The 24,429-nt window shown below is 41.2% G+C and overlaps 2 protein-coding genes across 2 annotated transcripts; both read left to right on the top strand.

Annotated features, from left to right (window-relative positions):
- Window positions 1–126: 126 nt before the first annotated feature.
- rbm34 (RNA binding motif protein 34) lies at window positions 127–10,269 on the top strand. The gene is made up of 11 exons (XM_080452360.1): window positions 127–396; window positions 1,342–1,510; window positions 2,534–2,643; window positions 4,637–4,844; window positions 5,153–5,212; window positions 5,548–5,591; window positions 7,411–7,494; window positions 7,793–7,856; window positions 7,968–8,010; window positions 8,411–8,529; window positions 8,823–10,269. Exons 1-11 carry the CDS (start codon window positions 371–373, stop codon window positions 9,219–9,221), a joined length of 1,326 nt encoding a protein of 441 aa, XP_080308486.1. The 5' UTR covers window positions 127–370; the 3' UTR covers window positions 9,222–10,269.
- A 4,018-nt stretch (window positions 10,270–14,287) lies between these two features.
- LOC308093911 (extracellular calcium-sensing receptor-like) lies at window positions 14,288–23,962 on the top strand (the record flags this gene model as incomplete). The annotated part of the gene is made up of 10 exons (XM_080440306.1): window positions 14,288–14,305; window positions 15,158–15,288; window positions 15,929–16,022; window positions 17,247–17,333; window positions 17,932–18,201; window positions 18,672–18,881; window positions 19,632–19,907; window positions 20,766–20,993; window positions 21,659–21,782; window positions 23,049–23,962. The coding sequence occupies 10 exons, from the start codon at window positions 14,288–14,290 to the stop codon at window positions 23,960–23,962; spliced, it is 2,352 nt and encodes a 783-aa protein (XP_080296432.1).
- Window positions 23,963–24,429: the final 467 nt, after the last annotated feature.

Genomic DNA, 24,429 nt, shown 5'->3' with positions numbered 1-24,429 from the left:
AGTAAATTAAGCAGTATCAAAGGTAGAATTAAATTACGAATTAAAAATAAAGTAAAAAAAAAAAATATCGGAACCTTTCATTGACGGCAGCACTGTTTCCGGTGGGAAGGAACACGGCGACGGACCGCTACTTCCATGCAAACAAAACGTGTGAAGATCTGATCCAGAGTTACTTTATTTAGATCTGTAGAACATACGGACGGATGGTCTGCTCCAAGTCGAGATTCAGTTCAGTTAGATCTGTAGAACATACGGATGGTCTGGTCCAAGTAGATTCAGTTCCTTTAGATCTGTATATGACACGGATGGTCTGGTAGATCAGTAGATTCTGTATCATTTAAAGTGTGTTGATCCACTGCGAGGAGGAACCATGAAAAAGAAAATTCACCCACAGAGGTTCGTCATTGTGTGTGTGTGTGTGTGTGTGTGTGTGTGTGTGTGTGTGTGTGTGTGTGTGTGTGTGTGTGTGTGTGTGTGTGTGTGTGTGTGTGTGTGTCTGTCTGTCTGTCTGTCTGTCTGTCTGTCTGTCTGTCTGTCTGTCTGTCTGTCTGTCTGTCTGTCTGTCTGTCTGTCTGTCTGTCTGTCTGTCTGTCTGTCTGTCTGTCTGTCTGTCTGTCTGTCTGTCTGTCTGTCTGTCTGTCTGTCTGTCTGTCGTTTACTGTGTCTGTACATTTGCAAAAACCTTAGAAATGTGTCCTCTGTCTGCATCCCTTCCTAACTGTTAGAAGTGTGTGTGAGTGAAAGTAAAAGGAGGAAAGACTACTATTCAGCCAGTGATTGTTGTCAAGGAGAGAACCATCACATGGTACTCAGTTTACACACATTATCATTTACACTGAAAGGACCGCATTGGAAATAAGCTCTCATGCTTTTTTTGTGCTGTATCCTTTTGACAGATGTACAGTTATGTACTCTACACGTGCCATGTTTTCAAATATATGGCCATGTTTTCAAATATATGGCCATCTACTAGTGTCAGAGATTGCTAAATCCCTGAACGCTATAGAGTGTGATGACTGTCACAGCTCTGTGACTTTGATTGAACGATATCCTAACTTTTAGAAGTGTCTTATGTTGTGACTATGATCATCCATCACCGATGTTGTCTCTCTCCTCAGTCTCCTGTGTTTCTATGGTGAACTGCTGTCTTCAGACTATGTCTCTCCTGTGTGTTTCTATAGTGAACAGCTGTCTTCATATTATTTTCGTCTTGCGAAAATAAGTCGCAAGACTTTTATGTGTCTGTATCCTTGACGTTTCTACGATGAACATGACATCCCTGTATAACGTCTAATAAAATCTAATAAAATTAAACTATGTCTCTCCTGTGTGTTTCTATAGTGAAAGTGAACAGACTGAGCAGCCGTCTTCAGAGTCAGACTATGTGCCGGGTCAGGTATCGGGCAGCTTGTTCCCTGACAAGCCGGCGGCCTCCGGCTCGCTCTCCTCTCTGTTCAGCGCGGCGCCACTGCCGCCGGCTGCCTCCGTCTTGTTTATTCCGCCTCCAAAGGTAAAACGCCTTGAACAGCCTTCTTCGTTTTTTGATTTCTGCTGCTGCAGCTTTTGATCGTTCATTTAGAGACTGAGGAACACACATTAGGTTTGCTTTATGTGACACACACGTATGTTTACTCTAGAGCGATGATTCTCAAAGTGGGGTCCGGGGACCCCCAGGGGTCCTTGGGAGGGTACCAAGGGGTCCCCACCAAAATTAGTTAATAAAGTGTCACAATCATTTGAACCCATATCCATATTTTATACCTTGGCTATTCAAAAATAGCAGCTCTACAATCTCATAGAGCTTTCGCGCTATGAGCTTGTAGATCTGCCATTTTTGAAAAATCTTGAAAATGTGTGCAAATCTTTGAATATATATATATTTTTTAAGCAAACTTGTAACTCAAGTCTTTGCTTCTGGGGGGTCCCTGGAAGAAAATATTTTGAGATGGGGGGGGGGGGGTACCGCGGCCAAATACATATCATTTTGAGGGTCCTTGACATGAAAAAGTTTGAGAACCACTGCTCTAGAGCAGGGGGGGGGTCTTCAATTATTTTCCAGGACCTCTTATATTAGCTGAGAGAGATGAAGCAGGGACCCCGACTAGTACATATTGTGTAAAATTGTGTTTGTAGATTAAACTTTTTCATAGATAGCTTCATAGACTTGTTTGACAGCACTGCCATCAGTGTTTTATACATTTAGTTTTTTGTTTGATTGTTTACACATTATCTTAATTTGTATTAATATGTTGGATGTCACTGTGTACTTTCAGACATTTAACCACTTGAACCCACAATACTTAGTAATCTTGAACTCTGGCTCTGTACTTGGCCATTATTTGACTTTTTTTTTATGACTTCGGTATCGGCAATTATGAAACCAACGGCGTATCCCGAGTTAACGATCATAACGCGTCCCAATTTTGAACGTTTACAATGTTTTCAAAACTTGCAGACCTACAATTTCACAACGCAAACGCGTTGGTTTCATACTGTGTGGTCTCATATCGTTTGTGGTGTTGTGTCGTGACAGCTTGTTCCAAAGCCTCCAGAGCAGAAGAAGAGTCCAGCTGCTACAAAGCCAGGCGCGCTCAACCAGAGGAAGAAACCAAAGTCAGCGGCCGATCAACGTCTGGACAACAGGTGAGACACCGTCATGGCCCGGAGGGATACATGCAGAAATGAATAGGGTTTGTTTAATACCTGGAACTGTGTCATTTTTAGATTTGAGCTAAAAAGCATTATTTTACACTTTGGGCTATTCAAAAATAGCAGATCTACAAGCTCATAGCGCGGCACCGAGTGCCGCGCTACGAGCTTGTAGATCTGCTATTTTTGAAAAATCGTGAAAATGTGTACAAATCTTTGAATATATATATATTTTTAAAGCGAACATTTTTAACTCAAATCTTTGCTTCTGGGGGGTCCCTGGAACAAAATATTTTGATGGGGGTCCGCGGCCAAATACATATAATTTTGGGGGTCCTTGACATGAAAAAGTTTGAGCACCACTGATATAGAAACACACGTTTTTCAGAAAACTGTTGAGATTTAGGAGACGTGTAGAATCGGCTTCAGGTCTCAATGGGTTAAAGAAAAAAAATGAAGGCGCTCGGGTGGCGCAGTGGTAAAGTACCTGCCCACCACCACCACAGAGGTTGTAAGTTCGAATCCACCGTTGGTGCATCCGGCCTTGTCGGGCGTCTAAACGAACACATTTGGACCGTGTTCGGGGGGAGGGAAGCCGGACGGGGAGGAGGGTGATATCGGTCGTTTGCACGTTAGCCACTCCCGCACCTGTCCAGTGGGGAGTGTTGGGCGGGAGAAGTAGGACAAAGGCTCTACGGCGTCCTCCCGGTGGGGGCTCCTCACTGGTAGGTGAGTCAGTAGGATACGACAGCGGTGACGACACAGGAATGTGTGTGGGGGAGGAGTCAATATGCATAACGACTAAATTGGGGAGAAAAAAGGGGGGTACAAAATAATTGGCTTTTTTGGGGGGTAAAAAGAATGAATTGGGGCGCTGGTGGCCTCCTAGTGGTTAACTCATTCACTGCCAGGCTTATTTCAAGCTTGTTGATCCACATGCCACAGGCATTATGGATCAAACGGAGAAAAAAAATTCTCCGTTTACATTTTAACATTGAAGTGGATGGAGCATTAACTTTTTGAAAATCGTTTTCTCCTAGTTCCTTTGAGATTAAAAAATAAAAAAAATAACCCAAAAAAAATGGTGACGTCAAAAGACGTCATTGGCACTAATGGCACACTGAAAACGGCCGTCAAAAGACGTCATTGGCACTATATGAGTTAATTCATTTAAGATTTCTTTGGCTATTCAAAAATAGCAGATCTACAAGCTCATAGAGCGGCACCGTGCCGTGCTATGAGCTTGTATGTTTGCGTTCTGTATTTTTGTGTTTTACACACAATCAACAGGTGGATTTGAGTTGTCCAAGCAGGGCAATTAGATTGATTTATGGAAAAAAATAAACTCAACATCGGACCCTGCTGTGTGTTTACATTTATATTGTGCATGATTATGTTTGTGTGTGAAGTCTTGAAATTCACTTAAAGGAGGATTTTGGACTAAAGGCCTTTGCAGACAGGGTGCGATTTTCCGCACGAAAAAAATCATTATTTTTTAAATGAACACATGGTTCTCAGATCGCATATTTTTTTTTTTTTTTTTTTTTAGATCTAACGTACATAGTGACAGAACACTGTCAAAAAAAAAATGACGAGATTTCGCCAGACGAGATTTCAATCTCGAGATTTCAATCTCGAGATTTCAATCTCGTGTAACGAGACTTAGGTTTTTTTTTTTTTTTTTTTTTTTTTTGCATAGTGTTCTGAGTACCTTATTTACAGTATTTACAGTGTGGGGTTCTTACCTCACCGGCACAACAATATTCTGTTATCTTCACTAGGAAAGAAGTACCGGTAGTATACTGTGTATATGAATATGATTAATGTTGTGCAAATTAATACATAAAATTAAATCAAATTATTTATTGTAATGCTAAAACTGAGTCATTTCAAAGATTTAATCGTTTCATTTGAGCACAGACATAAAAAAATATATAGATGTACAAAATAACGAAAATGTGTGTTTGTCAACCATCCTCTGCCTCAGGGAGAATTCTTTGCTGAATGCCGATGAAGAGGAAAGTAGTAAAACAGGAAAGAAGGCCAAACGGAAAGCGGCCGCGCCAGACGAAGATGGTGGAGGGGAGGATGTGGGGGAGAAGAGGAAGATTAAGAGGCAGAGAATGGCAGAGGAGAGGATCAAACAGAAGAGGACCGTGTTTGTGGGCAACCTGCCAGCCAGCTGCACAAAGAAGGTACCCCACACACACACACACACACACACACACACACACACACACACACACACACACACACACACACACACACACACACACACACACACACACACACACACACACACACACACACACACACACACTTCTCTTACCATGTGAGCAATAACCCCACACAAGTGTATAGTTAACATTTATAATGAATGCTAATTGCAAATTTAAAGACCTTTTTTCTAGGTTGAAACACGTTGGCATTTCTTTTATGCATTAAACATGTATTAATGAGGGAGAATCAATAGACTTCTACTTTATTCTTTCTGCACTTCTAGACGCTCCAGACTCTGTTCAGGGACAAAGGAGCCATCGAGTCGATCCGGTTCCGCTCAGTGGTAAGAACCATGTTTTTCTTTAGTCACATCCATCTTTCTTTATTGTTGTTGTGTCATTTATTGCAAAGGAAAGTTGGCGTAGCGGGGGAAAAAGAGCAGAGCAAGGACAGAGCTAACGGTCAAGTTGACTAGATATAGAGGGTTAAAAAGGTTAACTGTCTGTTAAATACACGTGAATCCAACGTATTAATAGAAAAGAAAAGATAATGTATGTCAAACAAGTCTATGGAGCTATCTATGAAATCTATGACCACAATTTTATATAATATGCGGGGGTCCTTGAAATGACAAAGTTTGAGAATCACTGATTTATTGTGTCCATCCCATCCCTGCAGGTACGAGAGGACCCCACCATGCCACGCAAACTAGCTGCCATCCAGTAAGTGTCTCTCTCTCTCTAGTTAAACCAGCTGCCATCCAGTAAGTGTCTCTCTCTCTCTAGTCAAACTAGCTGCCATCCAGTAAGTGTCTCTCTCTCTCTAGTTAAACTAGCTGCCATTCAGTAAGTGTCTCTCTCTCTCTAGTCAAACTAGCTGCCATCCAGTAAGTGTCTCTCTCTCTCTAGTCAAACTAGCTGCCATCCAGTAAGTGTCTCTCTCTCTCTAGTTAAACTAGCTGCCATTCAGTAAGTGTCTCTCTCTCTCTAGTCAAACTAGCTGCCATCCAGTAAGTGTCTCTCTCTCTCTAGTCAAACTAGCTGCCATCCAGTAAGTGTCTCTCTCTCTCTAGTTAAACTAGCTGCCATTCAGTAAGTGTCTCTCTCTCTCTAGTCAAACTAGCTGCCATCCAGTAAGTGTCTCTCTCTCTAGTTAAACTAGCTGCCATTCAGTAAGTGTGTCTCTCTCTCTCTAGTCAAACTAGCTGCCATCCAGTAAGTGTCTCTCTCTCTCTAGTCAAACTAGCTGCCATCCAGTAAGTGTCTCTCTCTCTCTAGTTAAACTAGCTGCCATCCAGTAAGTGTCTCTCTCTCTCTAGTCAAACTAGCTGCCATTCAGTTAGTGTCTCTCTCTCTCTCTAGTCAAACTAGCTGCCATCCAGTAAGTGTCTCGCTCTCTCTAGTTAAACTAGCTGCCATCCAGTAAGTGTCTCTCTCTCTCTAGTCAAACTAGCTGCCATCCAGTAAGTGTCTCTCTCTCTAGTTAAACTAGCTGCCATTCAGTAAGTGTCTCTCTCTCTCTAGTCAAACTAGCTGCCATCCAGTAAGTGTCTCTCTCTCTCTAGTCAAACTAGCTGCCATCCAGTAAGTGTCTCTCTCTCTCTAGTTAAACTAGCTGCCATCCAGTAAGTGTCTCTCTCTCTCTAGTCAAACTAGCTGCCATCCAGTAAGTGTCTCTCTCTCTCTAGTCAAACTAGCTGCCATCCAGTAAGTGTCTCTCTCTCTCTAGTCAAACTAGCTGCCATCCAGTAAGTGTCTCTCTCTCTCTAGTCAAACTAGCTGCCATCCAGTAAGTGTCTCTCTCTCTCTCTCTAGTCAAACTAGCTGCTATCAGAGTGAGTAGACAGAAATGGTGCCATGCCATCTATTAATGACCGTTAGTGAGGAGTGAGGGCCAATTATATGAAGATAAGGTTGAACATTGATGAAGTGGTCCTTTAAAAGGAGTAGTTCACCCCAACAAAAATCTTATTTTCTATCAATTACACACCCCATGAAGCATTGAATTCATGGAGATCTTTTTTGTTTTTGTTGCATTCCTAAGACAATAATTTGATTGCTGGCGGAAAGATGCTAATGTATCCGGTAGGAGACTTAAAGGAGATTCTTTGAGTCGTGATAGACCACCAGTTATCAAATTATTGGCTTAGGAATGTGACAAAAACAAAACAATCTCCATGAATTCAATGCTTCATGGGGTGTAATTGATAGAAAATAAGTAATTGTTTGCATGTGTTTTTGCATTGTAGGTCTTTGCCAAAAGGTCACCTATTTTCACATAATGTTTGCCTATTTTTGTGTGTTTGATCTTTGTGGGGTTCTGTCTACTGATTGGATTACATTTTGTAACCCACCTGAAAATTTATTTTCTGTTTACTAAAGAGACTGAGAGACCCCTGTTACTGACCAAACACTTACATTAGTTGTTTTGCTTTTTACAAAAGACATTGTTCATTTACATGTAAAGTAGTGAGACTCTGAATACATCCAGCTGTGAACTTTAGTACCATCAAAACTATGTTGACTTTTTTTATTCCTACAGACGCAAAGTCCATCCCAAAAAACAAAACATCAATGCCTATGTGGTGTTTAAAGATGAAGAAGCCGTTACCAATGCCTTAGAGAGGTAAGCAACTTCAGTGATGTGTGGAAGAGTTAAAGCTATAATCTGCATCATTCTCACATGCCATATAATAACATGTTGTGCCAGTTACCCCCATGAGAGAGGATTTTTACAAAAAAAATTCTAAAATGGGGCTTTAATGTTTAACTGTTCCCCTGTCAAGGACCCCTCTTTGAGAACCAGTGTTATTACGGTGTGGCTCATAGGGGTTTAGCTGTCTAGAAGAGGGTCTGGGTAACCGTTTTGGACATACAACGACATTTAAATGCTGATCGTGTGTTCTTAATGTCTCTCCTTACAGAAATGGAATGGAGATTGAGAAAAACATGCATATCCGAGTGGACAGAGTTAATAAACACTCATCTGTAAGTCTAAAAGCACGACCTGCCAGTTGCTGCAACTACATGTTGAATTTAATGAAGTCGAGTCCATTTTATAAATACTTTGAAAAACTAACATATTTTGTCATTTTGCAGCATGACAACAAACGATCCATATTTGTGGGAAATCTGCCATATGGTAAGTCATGATTTTATTCAAGGTAGTTTGATAGATTATTGATTTTTTTTGGCGGGCGATATGGCCAAAATGGGGATCGATTATTTCATTAACCCATTAAGACCTGAGGCCAAGTCTAAAAATGTGTTCTAAATCTAAAAACAGTTTTTTGAAAAAAATATTTAAATATATTAAAAAAAAAATATCTCAAAATATTTTGTTACAGAGACCCCAGAAGCAAAGATTTGAGTTACAAATGTTTGCTTTAAAAAATATATATTCAAAGATTTGCTCAAATTTTCACGATTTTTCAAAATAGCAGATCTACAAGCTCATAGCACGGAACTCAGTGCTATGAGCTTCCCGGTCTTAATGGGTTAAATCATAGATTATCCATTATTGGTGTGTACATGTTTTGCAGATATGACTGAGCTGTCCATGCGGCAGCATTTTGAAGAGTGTGGCAACGTGGAGGCCGTGCGTCTGATCAGAGACAAAGCCACTGGGATGGGGAAGGGCTTTGGCTACGTCCTGTTTGAGGTAAGAATAAAGCACCGGTGGGGGCTCCTCACACAATACTTTTAAATTTGGGTGGTCCTTGACATGAAAAAGATTGGGAACCACTGATATAGCAACAATGTTTTTTCAGAAAGACGAAGACATTTGTTGAGACATTTGACATTAAATGTCTTCATTTACAAAAAAAGATATATTCAAAGATTTGCACAAATTAAAAAAATAGCCCAAAGAAATCTAAAATGACAAAGATGCGTTCCCGGATTGAATGGGGTTGATAAACTGGTTGTTGATTATTCCTGTTTCTACGTTCTCAGAATGCAGACTCGGTCCAGCTGGCTCTCAAACTGAACAGCAGCGAGCTGGAGGGCCGGGCCATACGGGTGAAGAGGTCCGTGAAGAAGGAGAAGGTGAAGAAGAAGGACAGGGGACCCAGAGGCCCCAGGAAAACCCCTGCCGGTTCCGAGGGAAGGAGAGGAGATGCCAGCGGCCCCAGGAAGGGGGTGCCCGCGAAGGGAGGGTTTAAGGGCGCTCCGGGGAAAGGGCCTCACAAGAACCGGACCGGGCAGGAGAGAAGCAGTGGTCCAGCGAAGCCCTCTTCGTTCAAGGGGGAGATGGCCACGCCCGGTGGTAAACCCAAGAAGGTCAAAGGGGAGATGGCCAAGCCCGGTGGTAAGTCCAAGAAGACCAGAGGTCTGAAGAAGAAGAAGAAGTAGTAGAGAGCAGGGAAGAAGGTCCATGATGTGAACTCACTGCTCTGATCCTCTACTGCAGGGATTCTCAAACTGCTTGGTTTCAAGAAGCCAAATTCCGATGCCGATCCCGAGATCACCAATTATCAATTTGAAAAAGTTCGAGTTGCCTAAAGTTTTCTATTTGAGAACATTTAACTAGAATCTATTTTATTTAAACACTTCAATAGTTTTCAAACAAATTCAAAAATGGCAGATCTGCAAGCTCGTATACTGTAGCTTGTAGATCTGCTATCTTTTTAAATTTTGTTTGAAAACTATGACATGCCCAAAGTCCAGGGACGGAAAGGTTGAAAGTGGTTAAAAATCGGGACACAACTGCCGATACTGCAAAAAAGTCAAATGTCCAGTATAACGGCCAGATGATATACTGGTCGGCTCTAATTTCAAGGACCCCCAGTTTTCAATGCTTTAGGCCACGGACCCTCACGACTCTGAGAGTGCGAATGTACACTCTCTGAATTACAGACCTGTAGGTGTTCTTCTGCAGGTCCACACAGCCAGCAATCTACAGTTATTTTATTTTTTTTGTTAAGATTTTTACTTAGGGCTTTTATGCCTTTTATTGACAGGACAGTAGGCTGACAGGAAATGGGGAGAGAGATGGGGGAGTGACGTGCAGCAAAGGCCGTTGGGATCGGGACTCGAACCCACGACACACTGTCAGGCTACACTGAGCAGGGATCTCCCTGTCTCTCCAGCTCTTTAGTAGACATAAGATACATTTTCAGGTGGGACACCAATTTCATCCAATCATGACAGGAGAGAGAACTCATTTATCAGCTTCAATGTGATAGTGTTCCATTTCCAATTGTGTTTTTTTTGTTTTTTTTTATCGCTTCAGATTTCACTTGTTTATCCTGTATTCTGTATGAGATCTAGATCCTGATTGGATAAACGAGCTGGAGAAACATGTCTCCTGAGTCTCCTGTTACTGAAAAAAACACTCTATAGCAGTGATAACCATTGGAATATAAAGCTATGTAAAGCACCATTCACACCGAGCACGGTATCGTTATCATGCTCAGTGTGAATGGCACTTGACGCTTATTCTTGCAAGAAAATGCACCCCCTTTAAACTGCATCAACCTGTTTCCCCACAACAAACTGGCTTCACTTGTTACCACAAACCTCTTTTTCTCGTCATCTCCCTCTTGACTTTTCAATCCAGAACTGTGGAAAGCTTCCATCCCTGTAGGTATTATAATGTATGTATGAACTGTAAATGTACATACATATGTATGTATGTATGAATAAAACGATTTCATAAATAAAAAAATTAAAACAAAACTGTGCAGTGGTGGAAGAATACTCACTTTTTTCCACTTATGTAAGTGAAAATAGAAATGACACGATGTAGGAACACTATGCATGTACTGCAATGTAATGTACAAGTAAATGTCCTGTATACAAAATATGTAAAGGTATACTTGAGTTGGGGTACAAAAGTATTTGTGTTTCCCTCAAAGTTCTGTAGGGGTGTACCAAAAGAAGGGCATGCTACACTTTCTTTTGTTCATCAACTAAACAAAATAAGTCAATAATTTCAAACGAAACATAATAGTGTGTGCGTGCGTGTATTCTTGTACCAAGACTTATGCACATTAAAGTTAGAATAGTTCTCACATTACCGTAATTAACAGGTTCACTTGCGAAGCTAACACTATTGACTTCACATTCCACAGTTTTCTCAAACTATTTGCCAAAAGTGCATTCCTGTACTTTCTACACACATAAAACAGTGAAGTAAATTCCAATGTTTTCTAATAAATAACCCCAAATACAATTTACCAACAATCAGATTAACAATCTGTGCCTATTAATGCCCATCACCTTCAATAACGTTTAAATAATAATAAAATGCACGCCACACAATAATATAATTTAGTTACAAATTAATGTATAGTCATATATTTATGACAACATTAACCGGATAGCACGGAAATGTTTTAAATGGACAGATTTTTTGATTATTTTAAATACTTTAAATACTATCTACTGTACTTAGACCAATACATTACTACCAAAATAACTAATTACTGTGTACTGTATGTGTGTTTTCTAAGACAGATTTTGGCACGTTTCCATATGAAGTTGCATTATTCTACTCTACATGTCTCATCATTGCAGGGGATTTAGGCATTTATAAAGGTATTACACTTACACTTTTGATAATCTTGTCAAATAAACAATTAAGAAAGTGTGATTTAGCAAGGCATTGACCAATTTATTAGGACAATTCATTTTTGTTGTATTGTTTCAACCTTGTGGCGCTTAAATTAGTTTAATTAGTGTTATTGTAATGTTTCAACCTTGTGGTGTTTAAATGGCCTCTTAAGGCCTGTGTTAATGAAAAACAACACTGTTTGTGTGTTTGTGGAGCTGCCTGGCAGGCACATGAGTCAGTCAGCTAAGGGACATTTTGTTGCTGTCAGGTGTAAACCTTGTATGTCCAAAACTATTACTTAAACAAAGGAATAGTAAACGTAGCCGATCTACAAGCTCACAACGCGTCACATATAGGTATTTTCACTACTTTAATGCGAGCAGTGTGGCGTGCGACACTCTGGTATGATGAAGTATAGGGCATTCATTTACGGGGGGAAAAAACACAAGTTGAAATATAGAGATACAAGGTTTCTGCCTGACAGCAACGATATGGGACACATCTGGTGAGATGAAGATGCCTCGGGCTTCACTCTTGTTTTCCTTCTCACCTCAGCGGTGGTGGAAAGTAACTAAGTACATTTACTCAAGTACTGTATTTAAATACAACCAGACCGGGAACGAAGCAAGTTGTGAATGCATGCCCCACCCGGATATGCAATACCCCTTGTAACCATTGTCAGAGTACTTGTTGTATCCGTCTGTCTGCATCCCTTTCATGCCCATATACCAGAGGTCTTCAACAGGGGGTCCGGGACCCCTAGGGGGTCCTCGGAGTTACTACAGGGGGTCCGCCAAATCCTTGTGTGGTGGGGAACATTACCTGAAAATAGCAGATCTACAAGCTCTACAAGCAGAACGCCTCGCAGCGCGAGGCGTTGTGAAAATCGGCTATTTCGGAGAGTCGGTGAGTGTCGGGGGGGAAAAGAGCAGACCAAGTACAGAGCCAATGGTCAAGTTGACTAAATATTGAGGGTTTAAAAGTTAACTGTCTGACAATACACATTAGCACGAATCCAGCTATCTATGAAATCTATGAAAAAGTTTAATCTGCAACCCAATATATACAATATGTAGTAGGGGGTCCCTGCTTCATCTTTCTCTCAGCTAGGGGGTCCTTGGCCTGAAAACGTTGAAGACCCCTGCCATATACAGTATGGAGATCTCTGCATCTGTCTGTCTGCCTGTGTCCCTTTTATGCCCATTATGGAGATCTCTGAATCTCTCTGTCTGTCTGTCTGTCTGTCTGCCTGCCCGCCTTCCTGCCTTTATGTCCATCAAGATCTCTAATGTCCTCAGTTTGTGCCCATAGTTACATATAAGGGCATATCGGTCAGATTGGCGGTTATGGACAACTGGATCTCTATGTGCCTATATTGTATGCCCCTATATGGAGATCCGTGGATCCCTGCAAGGAGTAGAGGTGGAGAGGATGAAGGAGTTTAAATACCTAGGGTCAACTATTCAAAGTAAGAGATAAGTGTCAGGAGTGATTTGGGACAGAATGGTACAGCAAGAGTTAGAGGGAAGATGTATAATAAGACAGTAGTGAGACCAGCCATGCTGTATGTACGGCTTGGGGCGTATACTGTGCAGGCTACTCCGCTGTTTTCACTGTTCCCTGCCATTTCGTCAAGTTATGTTACCCCGTCGTACAACGAGGCATAAATCTGGTTTAAAGTCAGAGCATGAGCGAATTTACCTGGCAAACCTCTCAAAGCCCCCGATTTTTGTTTTTGTTTTGTTATCAATTGTTTTTATTATCATATCAGCAATACAATTTTGTTTGAATGGATACATTTTCAACAAAAACAAGATACAAACACATACACAACTTAACAACACAGAAGGCCCGAAAAATATATTATTATGCAAGGGATAATGCATGGGGAGGTGCATTATCACCCTGAAGGGCTTTAAATTTCAATAATGACTACCTCCCCATGCATTATCCCGCTTATTACACGGCTACTTAAATACATAAATAAATAAATTGACTCAAAAGTAACAACAAAACAAAGTATTTCCTTGCTTACGGCAATGAAAGTATTCCATAAGTATTGGGCTGGGCGGACAAGTTCGCCTCGGAAAACAAATGACAAAATAACAGAAAACTCGCCCCAAAACACACTCGCCCCCCATTCTATATACCGCCGATTTGCCTGTAATACCGCCGGATTTGCCCGGGGGCGACTGTGTTTTGGAGCGAGCGTTTCGGTATTCCCCCGTCGGTGCGCCACGATAAACAAGGAAGTGCAGTGGATCAAATATAATCACTTTTCGGTTATTGCATCGTCTATTTCTCACTTCAAATGTTTTCAAAAATATTATTGAGAGCAACGTTTAGTTGTAAATGACATTGGTTGTTTGTTTACATGGCTGTCATGTTGGATAAAGCATAAAACCAAGCAGCGCAGGTTGGCACAGGCAGGTGTTCTGAGTCTCTGATTACACAGCAGTCTATTATAGAGCTCATCGGTTATCAAGAAATAATGACCGATGACTGACCAATCAGAATCGAGCATTCAACCAAGCCGTGTAATAAATTATTATAATTATTAGAGACATAGGCAAATCTGAAGTTTCAAATCACCCAGGGCAGCCAAATAGTAATAGTTAGAAATGTGAATGAGATGTGTGTGGTAATAAAGCTGCTTCTGAAAGTGACTAAATGCAGAGGATAAATATCAAGTGACAATTAGCCCAACAACAACTAAAGGGGATTAAAGGGCAGATGGTCTGCAACAGAGGATAAATTGACATGACTTTTAGGGTGCGTTCGGAAATACAGCACTGAGCGCACTGGCCAATACAAACTAATAGGCGAGTGCACTTTAGTGCGCAATTTCCGAACGCACCCCAGAATGCATGAGGCATACCTGGTGAGACAGGCTCTTCTATGTTTTTAACAGTTTTTCTGCATCATCTACATACCTACAGTAGGTGGGCAGTTGCCAGTGTTGCCCTACTGAGATAGTGTGACCGACACATTATAGGGCACACACAATATTATTTTGACATGAAAGGATTCAGCCTCTGCCCAGATGGGTTGTGGCAGATTCAGTGGTGCAAAGTAACTAAGTACATTTGCTCAAGTACAATTTTATACTTCTACTCCACTACAACTCAAAGGTAAATATTGTGCTTTTACTCCCCTATAATTATTTAGCCGGTTTAGTGACTAGTCACTTTGTAGATCTAGATTATTATTACAAAACATACATTAACCACTTCAGCCCCATATACGTTTCGGCCATTTGAAAATAGCCGATCTACAAGCTCACAATGCGTCGCAATGCGACGATTTTTATACATTTGAAAACTTGTGAAGCGGGACATTCTGCATAATGAGTACTACTTTTGGTACTTTTAGTACATTTTTATTCCAAGTCTTTTGTACTTTTACTTAAGTACATTTTAAATTCTATGACTTTTACTTTTACTACAGAATATTTCTACATCGCAGTATTGATACTTTTACTTAAGTAAAAAAAAAGTACTTTTTCCACCACTGGACAGATGACGTAGTCAGTGTGGCACAGGGGATGGCATAGCACTCTGTATAAAATGTAGCAACTTGACAATGGATATGGATTTAGAAAGGGGAGGGGTGTTAGACAGAGGAGGACATGGTCATGATGGCTTCTCTGCTTTCATACCTGTACTTGACCGTGATGTCGTTCTCTTCATTCTCTGCTTTGTCTTCCTCACCTTCCTCTTCTTGTGTGTTACAGGAACACTTTAATCTGAACAGAGTGTACAAGGCCGGGGACTTTGTTCTGGGCGGCCTGTTTGAGATCCACCTGTCCTCTGTCCAACCTGAGCTGTCGTTCACCTCCAAAAAACAGGAGCCCACTTGCTATCCGTGAGTATCACAAATACAACAGCAAGCAAGCATGGATTAACGTTGACTGATTTCAGTCATTTGGATACCATAGAAGCCAGCGTGTCTTTTATGGAAGCATGTCGCACACCAAAAATATCCTATCTACAAACTCACAACGCGTTGCAGTGTGACGCGTTGTGAACTTGTAGATAGGCAATTTTTGGTTATTAGTTATTTTTTCAAATCAAAGAGCATTTGAAGTGGTCAAACTAACAATAGAATAAAGGGTGTTTGAATTGGTCAAACTAGCAATAGAAATATATATGTTCAGAAGCATCTTCCATAAAACCCCTCTCAAATATTTCATAAAAGCAAAGGTAAAAGCCTCAATCTCTGATTTCTTCAATTGGTTCACACACACAAGAACATACGTTTTGAAAGATAATACCTCATTCTACATATTGTGCTAATTGTTAAGGAAACAGCTCCTTTCATGCTCACACAAATCGCAGATTAGGACAAAACAGTCATGAGATTTTATTTTGCTTTATTCAATGAGCAAGACAATAAGGTAAGTTGTGTTCGATAGATAGTTCCAGAGGATTAGTTGATGTTACGTGTATATGTGTATGTTTACAAAGATGAATATTCAACGTTACAGAGGAATTTTGTGTGTTAGATTTGACATCGACGGCTTCAGGTCCGCACAGACCATGGCTTTTGCCGTTAATGAGATCAACAGCAACAGCAGCCTGCTACTGCCCAACTCTGGGGTATAGTCTCTATGATACCTGTGTGACGCTTGGAGTTGCGTTCCGTGCAGCGTTGTCGTTGCTCGGGAGAGAGAAGCGGTTCCAGTTGGATGAGAGATGTGTTGGGTCCCCTCCAGTGCTCGGGATTGTGGGCACCTCTACCTCAACGAGTTCTATTGCTATTGCTAGAATACTAGGTTTATACAGAGTGCCCCAGGTAAGTTTCCTACTTGAACCCCCTTTTTTTTAAACTTATTTTATGCTTAATTGTGTTTCTTTCCATATCTAAAATGTGATAAATAAAGCATTTTGTCTTTTTACAGCTTGAAAAACATATCGGGTCACACTTTACTTGAGCATGCATATTCATTCAGCATGTAATTAATGTTGAATTAAGGATGAACTCATACATTCATCCATTATGAATCTATCGACTCAACATTAACTCCTGATCCTCACCATGAATGAATGGGGAAGTCACTATGACTGAACATCATTAGTTAAGGACGTCATTCCACAGCTCCACTTCTATGCCCAGGATGAGTGCTCATAGGCCGGTAGCAATAGCGAGGAGGAGGATCGGTCTCTGGACGGTCATAACAAATGTCCCCTGCAAACAGAGAATATGAGAATATAACAATACATCCTGTGGTATCCCCCCCCCCCCCCCCCCCCCCTCTATCCTGAAAGCATGTGAACGCAATCACTAAACCAGTGTGGTATAAAGCAGCAGGAAAGCAACACTTTCATTTCAAATTGTAACCTTTCATTGACTGATTATGAAAACATAACAGTCAGTCTTTGCCGATTACAGAGAAACGTGAATGACAGAATTATGTTCTGCACACCTGTTACACTGTATGTTGTATTATAGCATCGATCGTTGTAACCTCATTATGTGTTGAACCTCACAATACATACAACACATGAGGTTTCCACCCACAGACAATATACTCAGTTAGGTCCATGTGTTCAAAACTGTTACTTTTCAGGATTCAAATAAAAAAAAATGGCAAAAGTAGCAGATCTACAAGCTCAAAACTGAGCTGTGTTTCGAGGCGTGTTTCGAGGCGCGTTTCGAGCTTGTAGATCTGCTGCTTCTGATGCTTTTGTGTGAAGCTGCATGTAGTATGATCAAGTAGGGCATTCATTTACGAAACAACACAAAAAGTAAAAACATGGAGATAGGAGGTGTCTGCCCGACAACAGCGATATTAGAGAAGGGATGTGTTGTGCTTTTTGCAGGTCAGTTACTACGCCACCTGCTCCTGTCTGAGTGACCGGAACCAGTTCCTGTCCTTCTTTAGAACAATCCCAAGTGACGCCTTCCAGGTGAAACCTCTATAGACTATAGATCTGCCGGTAGTGGTACAGTGGTTCTCAAACCTTTTTTCATGTCAAGGACCCCCAAATTATGTGTATTTGGCCATGGACCCCCGTCGGAAAATAGTTTGTGCCAGGGAAGATTTGTGTTGTTAAAGGAGTAGTTCACCCAAAAAAATACTTATTTTCTATCAATTACACACCCCATGAAGCCTTGAATTCATGGCAATTTTTGTGTTTTTGTCACATTCCTGAGCCAATAATTTGATGACTAGCGGAGTCTCTGTTAGGAGACTCGACCGAAGACCCGGTCATCAAATTATTGGGTTAGGAATGCGACAAAAACTCCATGAATTCAAGGCTTCATGGGGTGTGTAATTGATAGAAAATAAGATTTATTTTGGGTGAACTACTCCTTTAAAATGTTTCCAAAATATTTCCAATATGTGAAATTGTTCCCAAGATAACAAAAAGCTGATCTACAAGCTTACTTTTTTTTTTTTAAATGTTTGGTCCTCAGCTAAATTTGCTGGAATCTGTGTAGCTCACTGATTCACTATGTGTATAATCTAGCCTAAACACTTATCCCTCCATTCTATCCAATCAGGTGCGAGCTATGCTGCAGATAATGAGGCGGTTGGGGTGGACCTGGGTAGGAATGCTGTTGATCGATAATGACTATGGACACAACGCTGCCAGATCCTTGCGGTCTGAGCTGGCCCGGTCTGGCTCGGCCTGTCTGGCGTACGTGGAGGTCGTGCCCATGGACCACGACCCAGCGGAACTCCAGAGGATTGTCTCTGTGATGAAGGCGTCCACAGCTCGTGTGGTCATTGGATTTGCTTATCGGGGCCTTATGGTTAAAATCATGGAGGAGGTTGGGATTATCTATAGTACAGTACACGTTAATTATGCGATTCATAATTATAAGCAATATGACATTTGCTATATTGAAGTGAACACATTCTTTAAGAACAAAATATGTGTTTCACATTTTAAAGCATTAGAAATAAATGCAACTGGATCACTCTTTCTAGGCCAATTTAAGTGCTCAGCAATTGTGTATTTATTTTTTACAACTTTTCATATTTTGCTTTTGATCTCAGTACTTCTGTGCACGATAAGCATTCTCACATCTCACCTTTACAACCAATAATTAAAAAGTCTGTCTGTGAGTTGTATAAACATTGAACCAATGAAAAGTATCAACAAGATCTTGTGCCTAAATAATAACTACATTGATTGGATCCATTGGAACACAGGTTCTTAGTTTTTCTTCTCCATTCCCTGAACGGTTTCTGTCCGACAGCAACGATATACAGTATAGTGATGTATTTTGTTCAACAGGTGGTAAAGCAGAATGTGACAGGTCTGCAATGGATGGCCAGTGAGTCCTGGACGACGTACACTGAACTCCAGTCTCCTGTCTTCATGCCGTACCTGAGAGGCACCCTGGGTATCGCGGTCCGTCGTGGAGAGATACCAGGGCTCCAGGACTTCTTGTTGAAAATACATCCTGACAATGACCCTGACAACAACAGTCATGGGAATAGCATAGTGAGTCTTTTGTTTCATTTAGTATTTAACCACTTAAACCCCATTATGGTTGAGTGGAGTCCCTCAGGGCTCTATGCAAGTGTCTTTTCTGTTTTCTGTTATTGTTTTCTGTTATTTCTGTTTCAGTTTATTGTTTTCTGCGAAAGCTTTCCCCACAATACGGATGCTGGGGTTTAAAGGTAGGGTAAGTGATTTTCTTTGGTTAAAATAAGTGTTAAATAGCTCTATTATTCTGATAGTACTCATTGCTATAGAGTGTTTGTTCAGCAACAGGAGTCTCCATGTCTCTCCAGCGCTTTATTAAACAGAAAATGCATTTTCAAGTCGGGACACCAATTTAATCAAATCAGGATGGAGAACTCAGTCAGGATACAGATTAAACAAGTGGAATTGGAAGTGATGACACAAATAAATGAGCAGACAAATACACTATAAAAATTAAGCTGATAAATGTACTAAAAAAAAGTAGGCTACTCTCTCCTGATTGGCTGACATTTTGTCACCTACCTGAAAATGTATCTTCTGTGTATTAAAGAGCTAGAAAGACATGGAGACTCCTGTTACTGAGCAAACACTCTATAGCCATTACTATCAGAATATAGAGCTTTAACTTAAAAAATAAATAAAAATGTTTTAACCCAAAAATATCGCTTACCCTACCTTTAAGTGTATTAAGCTGCAATTTCACACTGATGTCTTTACTCAAACATTTACAAGGTTTCTTTATGTTTCTTTATTGTGTTTCGTCAGGTGAGGCAGTTTTGGGAACACACATTTCGGTGTAAATTCGCACCCCTTCCGTCAGAGTGGGTGGAAAATGGTGGAAGGGTGTGTACTGGACAAGAGGACCTGGGGACAGCAGAAAGCACACTGTTGGATGTGTCTAACCTCAGGATAGAGTACAATGTGTACAAGGCTGTGTACGCTCTGGCCCATGCCCTCCGTGACATGTTGCAATGTGTGCCAGGAAGAGGGCCTTTCATTGGGCACAGCTGTGCCCGTTTGCAGACAATACAACCATGGCAGGTGTTATATTAACCCATTCAATCCGGGAAACGCATCTACAAATGCCTTCTAAATACAGTATATTACAAAATATTTTGTTCCAGGGACCCCCAGAAGCAAAGATTTGAGTTTAAAATGTTCGCTTTAAAAATATATTATTATTCAAAGATTTGCACCCAGTTTTTCAAAAATGTGAAGATCTACAAGCCCATAGCAGTACGATGAGCTTGTATATCTGCTATTTTTTAATAGCCAAAGTATAAAACAATGGTTCGGTTACACAGATGCGTTCCCGGTTTTAATGGGTTAAATCAAAGTTTACCTGTTAATGTTTCTAGTTGGACTCACAGTGAGAATAATAGTGAATATATGTGCGTGCCAATATGACATTGGTAAAAGGCATGAAAAATGGACAAAGTAGGATGAACAATGCATTTATTAGTGGATGACTGGATGTATAGTAATACTAATCGCCTTGCAGTAATGTTTATCGGTGGTTGGAGCGCTCACTTGGATACTTGTTTGTTGAAAAGTTAAAGCTCCACATTGTGATATTTATCAAGAGCAACGGTTCCCGACCTTTTGTGATCAGCCGGGGGCTCACTTGAAAATCTCGAAAGCCGGCCCACCCGTCTGCCCAATTACCACGGCAGCCATTTTGTAAAGAATAAATACCATGACTTTATATTCATTTTATTAAATATTTAATGTTATATTGGCATTCAAATCTTCAAATCGCCAATTATTTGGGGGACCACTTGCAATATCCTCATGGCCCACCAGTGGGCCCCAGCGCACATGTTGGGAGCAGCTGCTATAGTGTATATCGTACACAGTATTTATTTATTTTTCATAATTTTCCTCATCTCAAAATTCCAGCTTGTCCATTACATGGAAAAGGTCAACTTCACCACGTCATTTGGTGATGATGTGTCATTTGATGAGAACGGTGATCCTTTACCGATCTATGATGTCATGAACTGGGCGTGGCTCCCTGATGGAAGCGCGAAGGTTCACAACGTGGGTGTGGTCAAGAAGTCAGCCTCCGGAGATGAAGAACTCATCCTGGATGAAGACAGAATCTTCTGGAGCTTTGAGTCGACTAAGGTCACTTTGGATTTCTAAAGTAACTAATGTTGAACTCGTGATGTGAATGTCATTTCGTTAGACCAGTGGTTCCCAAACTGGGGGTCCCCAATTTATTTTGGCGGGTCCCCAGATGATTAGCTTAATGTGCAACATTTGCGGTGCGAGGCGTACAGCGAGCTTGTAGATCGGCTATTTTCTCAATAAGTATCTGTGGAACCGAGTCAAACTAAATGTAATGCCTACAATTCACAGTGCTTGTCAGGGTGGGGGGGTCCCCAGTTCAAATTATGATTATTTTGGGGGGTCGCAGCCTGAAAGGTTTGGGAACCCTTGGTTTAGACTGAAATTGATCATTTTCTTGAAGGGATAGCCCCTTGAGATGCAGCCTCTCATGTTCGAAGGGGTCCCATAAAAACATGAAACATACATAGATACATACAAAATACAAGTATACAGATACGTTCATACACAGATGGCTTGCTCACCTGCGCAACAGACAGTAAAACAAAGAAGTTGATTCTTCTGCTGTAGATTTTTGTTAAGTCGGTAAAATAGCATGCATCAAAAAACGATACGGATATTTTCCGATATCAAATGTTTGTGCTATTATCTGCCGATAATATCGGGGAGGTCGATAATATGGGACATCCCTAGTGAATAAATGTTCCAACTTTTCTCGGTAGCCTCCTAGGTCAGTGTGCAGTGAGAGCTGTTCCCCTGGAACCCGTGTGGCCAGAAGGAAAGGAGAACCTGTCTGCTGCTTTGACTGCATTGCTTGTTCTGAGGGAGAGATCAGCAATCAGACAGGTAGGTTGGTTGGCTGATTTGAGTTTATTTATGAATTGATTGAGTTTATTTGGTGAAAGCACAGAAAAGAACACATTATAGCACTTCAGAATCAGAATCAACTTTATTGTCACATAACTGGTTTGCAGGTGTAAAGAAGTGGGTGACAGCTGGGTATATCCAGTCTTTACAGATAGCTTGATATCGTCTCTGTCGGATGGAAACCTCATTATGTCCAAAACTTTAACTTTTTACTTGTCAGGATTCCAATGAAAAAATAGCAAAAGTAGCAGATCGACAAGCACGTTTCGAGCTTGCCGATCTGCTACTTTTGATGCTTTTATGTGACGCAGTAGTATGATCAAGTAGGGCCTTAATTTACAAAAAAAAAACATGAAAAGTCAAAATATGGAGATGTTTCTGCCCGACAGCACCGGATACCTGCAAAAGCAGAGCTCTGGACAGACAGATAATGCAAAAAGAAAAAACATTGTTGGAAATAGCGTTGCCTTCATTGACTACGACTAATAGCATGATATTCATTAGGCCACCGACCCCAATTTGATACAATTTCTGTCTTTGAGACTGGGACCCTCTTCTCCACTGTCAAATCCTCAGTGTTAATTTAACTACCAGATAACCCACAAGGGTTCTCGTCCCAAACGATCAATCATTTTGTGTGCATGCATGCGCGCGTGTGTGTGTGTGTGTGTGTGTGTGTGTGCGTGTGCGTGCGTGTGCGTGTGTGTGTGTGTGCGTGCGCGTGTGTAAGCTGTTATGGTATGATAATGAAGGAAGGTGCCGATGGAGGGGATGTTTTTGGGTGCGTCACAAAATCGGCCTGGTTCTACTATTGGCCTTTTTGAGAGAGAAGCTTTCAGCTTACAGAAACAATCCAAAAATACATGGGGAAGACATCCATGCACATTAAAAATAAAACCACACCAGCAGGCATAAAGGAGTAATGTGAACTCCACAGACACAGAAAAGTGCAAGTCCAGTGCCCTTGTGCAAGTTCAGATTGGTCAACTCGCCGAGGAGATAATTGGAGGACAAACAGACAGGCACAGAGAGAAGGAAGGAAGGTTAGAGGTTTCCACATTTATAAGAGAATGGGATATTAGGATACATATAGTACGATAGTAGGATGTCACACTTAAGGTTATCTTCAGGATGATACGGATGTCACACTTAAGGTTATCTTCAGGATGATACATTACTTCCCCACATTACGTCCCTTTAACCTTGCCATATTACGTCCCTTTAACCTTGCCATCTTTGTAATAGACTCTACAGAGTGCACCAGTTGTCCAGAGGACTTCTGGTCCAGTCCCCAGCGTGACCACTGTGTCCCAAAGAACCTGGAATTCCTCTCCTACCATGAGGCCCTGGGAATCTCCTTGACAGCCATCTCATTGCTAGGCACACTTATGTGCGCCATTGTCCTGGGAATCTTCATCTATCATCGAGACACACCCATGGTGCGCGCCAACAACTCAGAACTCAGTTTCCTTCTCTTGTTGTCACTCAAACTATGTTTCTTGTGTTCACTTTTGTTCATTGGCCGTCCCAGGCTCTGGACTTGTCAGCTGAGGCATGCAATATTTGGGATCAGCTTTGTGCTGTGTATCTCTTGTATCCTGGTAAAGACTATGGTGGTGTTGGCTGTATTCAAAGCCTCCAAGCCTGGGGGTGCAGACATTATGAGGTGGTTTGGTGCTATGCAGCAGAGAGGAACAGTTCTGGCTCTTACTTCCATTCAGGCTGCAATCTGCACAGCCTGGCTTGTGTCTGCCTCACCAACTCCTTATAAAAACATGCAATACAACAGTGATAAGATAGTCTATGAGTGTGACGTTGGATCAACAGTTGGTTTTGCCGTGCTACTAGGTTATATTGGTTTACTGGCACTCCTCAGCTTTGTCCTAGCATTCATGGCAAGGAATCTTCCAGACAACTTCAATGAAGCCAAGTTAATCACTTTCAGCATGTTGATCTTCTGTGCCGTGTGGATAGCCTTCATCCCAGCATACATCAGCTCTCCAGGCAAATATGCAGATGTAGTGGAGGTTTTTGCTATTTTAGCATCTAGTTTTGGTCTCTTGGTGGCACTGTTTGGACCAAAGTGTTATATAATCATTTTGAAACCTGAGAGAAACACTAAGAAGTCCATCATGGGTCGCGGTGCCACCAAGATATAGAAGCAGAGATTAAATGATAGCACGTTTGCTGTGTAATTTATAACAATAATAAAATATATTGATTTGATTGCTGATAACATTGGGTCTCATTCATCGACCATTCTTAAAGGTTAACTAGGTAACTTTGAGCCTAAATTAAATAAATATATATATATATATATTGCATTTTTCCCTCTATCAGCCACTATAATTATGCTGGGGTGTTTTCCTGCAGAAAGACAAATCCCTCTGGCTGTATTTTGGTTTTGTTGCAATGTTTATGTTGACATTATTCAGCGTAACGATAGTTCATGTAGGCATCAAAGGCACGATGTTTACATGCTAGCTCACTCTCCCCGTACCCCCCCATACCCCCCCCCCCCCCCATTCATTTGTTAACAAGCTTCATTCTACGTGTTTAGCTGTCAAAGCCGGTTGTACAGCTGCCAGTGTCAGGATTTACGTCAAGCTCGGACCAACTTCAGTGA

The sequence above is a fragment of the Gymnoscopelus braueri genome, assembly GCF_963280865.1.
Source record: "Gymnoscopelus braueri genome assembly, chromosome: 2".
NCBI lineage: Eukaryota > Metazoa > Chordata > Actinopteri > Myctophiformes > Myctophidae > Gymnoscopelus > Gymnoscopelus braueri.
This window is presented reverse-complemented; position numbering and strand designations above follow the sequence as displayed.

Bases quoted from the DNA above. Each gene is read 5' to 3' on its own strand.
- rbm34 (XM_080452360.1), top strand. From the start codon at position 371: ATGAAAAAGAAAATTCACCCACAGAG. The intron at 5,213-5,547 runs GTAAGAACCATG...CCATCCCTGCAG, and splicing joins CGATCCGGTTCCGCTCAGTG to GTACGAGAGGACCCCACCAT. The intron at 8,011-8,410 runs GTAAGTCATGAT...CATGTTTTGCAG, and splicing joins TGTGGGAAATCTGCCATATG to ATATGACTGAGCTGTCCATG.